This window comes from Myripristis murdjan, chromosome 6 (assembly GCF_902150065.1).
Source record: "Myripristis murdjan chromosome 6, fMyrMur1.1, whole genome shotgun sequence".
In the NCBI taxonomy this organism is placed as follows: Eukaryota; Metazoa; Chordata; class Actinopteri; order Holocentriformes; family Holocentridae; genus Myripristis; species Myripristis murdjan.
This window is the reverse complement of record NC_043985.1, coordinates 34,282,016-34,287,000: the sequence shown is the minus strand read 5'-3', so window position 1 is coordinate 34,287,000 and position 4,985 is coordinate 34,282,016. Positions and strand designations below refer to the sequence as shown.

Sequence of the window (4,985 nt, the reverse complement as noted above, 5' to 3'; positions counted from 1 at the left end):
ACAGAAAATGGCGGCCGTCCAATTCCTCTCCAAGCACCTGCCCAAATACCCGGATGTTGAAAACAACACCAATAGGTGCTCAATACCGTTGACTCTGTAAAGTTACACCCACAATATTATGTTTGCACACTTATGCAGAGTTCATTCTCCTAGAACCAACACCAGAACCATAACACTTTACTCTAAACTGCCCTAACACTAGAAATTTAACTCTGGTGAATTTGCTGTGTGGTCAAATAGCCCTTACACAGCCTGGAGGTGTGTTTGGGCTCATTGTCCTGTTGAAAAATAAATGATGGTCCAACTAAACGCAAACCGGATGGGATGGCATGTCGCTGCAGGATGCTGTGGTCGCCATGCTGGTTCAGTGTGCCTTCAATTTTGAATAAATCCCCAACAGTGTCACCAGCAAAACACCCCCACACCATCACACCTCCTCCTCCATGCTTCACAGTGGGAACCAGGCATGTGGAATCCATCCGTTCACCTTTTCTGCGTCTCACAAAGACACGGCGGTTGGAACCAAAGATCTCAAATTTGGACTCATCAGACCAAAGCACAGATTTCCACTGGTCTAATGTCCATTCCTTGTGTTTCTTGGCCCAAACAAATCTCTTCTGCTTGTTGCCTCTCCTTAGCAGTGGTTTCCTAGCAGCTATTTGACCATGAAGGCCTGATTGGCACAGTCTCCTCTTAACAGTTGTTCTAGAGATGGGTCTGCTGCTAGAACTCTGTGTGGCATTTATCTGGTCTCTGATCTGAGCTGCTGTTAACTTGCGATTTCTGAGGCTGGTGACTCGGATGAACTTGTCCTCAGAAGCAGAGGTGACTCTTGCTCTTCCTTTCCTGGGTCGGTCCTCATGTGTGCCAGTTTCGTTGTAGCGCTTGATGGTTTTTGCGACTCCACTTGGGGACACATTTAAAGTTTTTGCAATTTTCCGGACTGACTGACCTTCATTTCTTAAAGTAATGATGGCCACTCGTTTTTCTTTAGTTAGCTGATTGGTTCTTGCCATAATATGAATTTTAACAGTTGTCCAATAGGGCTGTCGGCTGTGTAGTAACCTGACTTCTGCACAACACAACTGATGGTCCCAACCCCATTGATAAAGCAAGAAATTCCACTAATTAACCCTGATAAGGCACACCTGTGAAGTGAAAACCATTTCAGGTGACTACCTCTTGAAGCTCATGGAGAGAATGCCAAGAGTGTGCAAAGCAGGAATCAGAGCAAAGGGTGGCTATTTTGAAGAAACTAGAATATAAAACATGTTTTCAGTTATTTCACCTTTTTTTGTTAAGTACATAACTCCACATGTGTTCATTCATAGTTTTGATTCCTTCAGTGAGAATCTACAATGTAAATAGTCATGAAAATAAAGAAAACGCATTGAATGAGAAGGTGTGTCCAAACTTTTGGCCTGTACTGTATATCTATAAAATTGAATGAATATGTAACAGAAACGATTATGACAATCACTTTTTTTATTTTGCCAATGACAGTGAATATTCTGCAATGAATATTCATGTACTGGCTCATATTGAAAGAAACATAGATGTTCTGTTTGCAGAAGCTGAGGGGTCTGCTGACGGATCTTAATTTATTTCACATAAACAACAACCAGTTAACAAACTAGTTAATTCACCAACATGCTCAGAATGTCTCCCTTTTCTCCGTTCATATAAAATGAATAGCTTGTTTTTTTTTTTTTTTGTTTTGTTTTTTTTTGTTTTTCTGGGCAGCTGCTCAGAGTAAGGACGACGTCACTTTGGGATCTGATCAATAGATTTATTTTTACACAATCAGTTGAACAGAAAAATGAATGCCATCATCAGTTCATTCAAGTGCTATGCATCTTGTATAAACTGTGCAGCTGCAGTCGTCTGTGATGTCGTCCTGTGCTCGGGGCCCCTGGTGGTCTGAGGCCCCTGGTGGTCTGTAGCCTCTGGTGGTCTGGGGCCCCTGGTGGTCTGGGGCCCCTGGTGGTCTGAGGCCCCTGGTGGTCTGAGGCCCCTGGTGGTCTGGGGCTCCTGGTGGTCTGGGGCCCCTGGTGCTCTGGGGCCCCTGGTGGTCTGAGGCCCCTGGTGGTCTGGGGCCCCTGGTGGTCTGGGGCCCCTGGTAGGGTCTGGGGCCCCTGGTGGTCTGGGGCCCCTGGTGGTCTGAGGCCCCTGGTGGTCTGAGGCCCCTGGTGGTCTGGGGTCCCTGGTGGTCTGGGGTCCCTGGTGGTCTGGGGCCCCTGGTGGTCTGGGCCCCTGGAGAGCGGCCCTGTTGCTCCAGGCTGTGATGTGTCCGTGTTGTTTGGCGTGTCAGCTGACCTGAGCTCTGTGTCCTCAGGTCATGGCGGCAGCGGCGTCCGGCTCCAGCCCTCTGACCACTCACGTGCTGAACAGCGGCGACGGCGTGCCGGCGGCCCGGCTGGCCCTCAGCCTGCACCGCCTCGACTCCAACCTGCTGATCTGGAACCTGCTGACAGTCGGGTAGGACTCGAACCTGCGGACAGAACGCCACTCGACTCGATATCGAGGCAGAGGAGTAACTGAGCTCAGAGCAGAGCCCCTGCTGTGCTCCCAGTCAGCCTGCTCAGGAACACAGCAGGACACTGATCGGCCTGATGAGGGCGCTATAATCCAAGGTTAAAACATTCAACAGTGAGCAGAAGTCCCTGTGCACAGCTGGGATCTGCAGTCAGGTGTCACAGGAACAAATTAACCACCTTGAGCTCTAACTTGATTATCTCTTAACCATCAATACAAGGAAACGATGAAGACATTAAATGTGTATAGAAACACACCGTTAACTATTTCAGTCCCACCAGGTACGCCGGTCATGGACGCTTACCTTTTAATATATTTAAATCACATGTATACTTAACGATGAAGTGGGCCCATTCAGCAAAAAGTAACAAAAAACAAGTGCATTTAGTGTACTTTTATACTGAAGTGTACTGTGTAAAGTATTTTTTGTAATGGCAGGTAAAAGTTCAGGTTTAATAATATCAATACCACCACCACCACCACCTCTACCACTACTACTACTACCACCAATAATAATAATAAAATACAATAATAACAATAACAGCAACAATGATAATAATACACTGAATTTGTAAAGTGCTTTTCTCGGCACTCAAAGACATGTAACAGTGAAAAAAAGATTAAATTATATGAAATTAATAATATTACAAAACACAAAGTAGATAAATTAAAACAAGAGAATTTGACAACAATGAAAACATGGAGGCATTTAGAAGCTTAGATGGAGAGAGACAGACTTAATAAGCTATTTTGAAAACATGGATTTTTTTTTTTTTTTTAGTAAAAATCAGAGTTAGTAAAATCACGGTGAAGATTTGAAATTAAAGCAGCTCGTCATGATGCAGGACGACGAACGAAGACGGCCGCTGCCCGGGCCTCATCAGCAGCGAGGCGTTCACTGCCGGCATGTACAAACTGCGGTTTGAGACGGGGGCGTACTGGGAGCGTCTGGGCAGGACGTCCTTCTACCCCTACGTGGAGGTGAGCTGCTTACCTGACACCTCTGATCCACCTGGTTTCATCTCTTCCCACTGGGGGATTTTACAAATGTAATATGCTTCATGACTGTAGTGGAAATGGTTATTTTTGGAGCATAATTTTCATTTTCACTGCAGGGCATCTCTGCAGAACTGCATTTATAATAAGATTTTGTCACAAATTTCTGCCTTTATCAGAAATTTGATAGTTGGATAATTGATAATTGGAGCTTTTTTCGTCTCCTTGTCTCTCTCACTTCTTGGTCGTGTTGTTTACTATTAAAAACTTTTTTTTTTTTTTGTTAATTGTTGTCTTATATTTGTGTGGTCAGGTGGTCTTCACCATCAGCGAGCCGCAGCAGCGTTTCCACGTCCCTCTGCTGCTCAGCCGCTTCTCCTACAGCACCTACAGAGGGAGCTGAGGCCCGCAACACACACACACACACACACACACACACACACACACACACACACACACACACACACACACGTGTTTACTTAGGTTAGGGACATTAGATTGAGTTACATTAATTTCCTGAAAATTTACCCTAACCACCATATACCTAACCCTAACCCTAACCCTAATCTAATCTTAATCTTAACCTTAAGCTAATCCTAACCTTAACCTTAACCTTAGCCTAACCCTGATCCTAACCTTAGCCTAATCTTAACCAAACCCTAACCTTAGCCTAATCCTAACACTAACCTAATCCTAACCTTCACTTTAACTTTAACCTAATCCTACCCTTACCCTTAACCTAATCCTAACACTTAACCTAACCCAACCCTAACCTAATCCTAATCTTAACCTTAACCAAATCCTACCCATACCCTTAACCTAATCCTAACACTTAACCCAACCCTAACCTAAGCCTAATCTTAACCTTAACCTAATCCTAGCTTTACTCTTAACCTCAACCTAATCCTAATACTTAACCTTAAAATAATCCTAATTTAAACCCTAACCCTAAACCTAACACTTAATCTAACCCTAACCTGAAAAGCAGCTTTTTCCGAAGAGGCACACAGCTTGTCTCCGCAGTTACACACACACACACACACACACACACACACACACACACACACACACACACACACACAGAAGAAGATGGCGTTCCTCCACCTTGAGAGCAGCGTCACGTCTCCAGGCGGCTGCAGCAGGAGCTTCTATCTTTTTTAATCTGCAGGATGAACGTTTTATTTTCTTAATTTTCCCTCTCGGGCTCGTTTCCTCTCCAGCTTGGTGGCAGGAGGAGGAAACATCCTGACGTCCAGTTTGAGAAGAGTCCTGTGATCAAACTCAGCTGCTGTAACTGAGTGCCGCCTGGAGAGATGAGCTTCATGTTTTTGGATCTCGTGTTTGGAGACATCGCTCATGTTGTCCCAGAGCGGGGGGGAGGGTTCTCAACCTGGGGGTCGGAGGTCATTTTTTGGGGGTCACAAGATGATTAAAGTCCCTATGAAACAAGCTCA

General features: G+C 45.1%; 1 protein-coding gene across 1 annotated transcript; it reads left to right on the top strand.

Moving 5' to 3' along the window:
* The first annotated feature begins 2,338 nt into the window (after positions 1 to 2,338).
* LOC115361027 (5-hydroxyisourate hydrolase-like) lies at positions 2,339 to 3,934 on the top strand. Its single transcript, XM_030054263.1, has 3 exons — positions 2,339 to 2,478; positions 3,381 to 3,516; positions 3,845 to 3,934. Exons 1-3 carry the CDS (start codon positions 2,339 to 2,341, stop codon positions 3,932 to 3,934), a joined length of 366 nt encoding a protein of 121 aa, XP_029910123.1.
* The last annotated feature ends 1,051 nt before the right edge of the window (positions 3,935 to 4,985 follow it).

Excerpts from the sequence above, each read along its gene's own strand:
- LOC115361027 (XM_030054263.1), top strand. The coding sequence starts at position 2,339 with ATGGCGGCAGCGGCGTCCGGCTCCAGCCCTCTGACCACTCACGTGCTG. Across the intron at positions 2,479-3,380 it reads TGGAACCTGCTGACAGTCGG|GACGACGAACGAAGACGGCC; the intron begins GTAGGACTCGAA and ends GTCATGATGCAG. Across the intron at positions 3,517-3,844 it reads CCTTCTACCCCTACGTGGAG|GTGGTCTTCACCATCAGCGA; the intron begins GTGAGCTGCTTA and ends TTGTGTGGTCAG.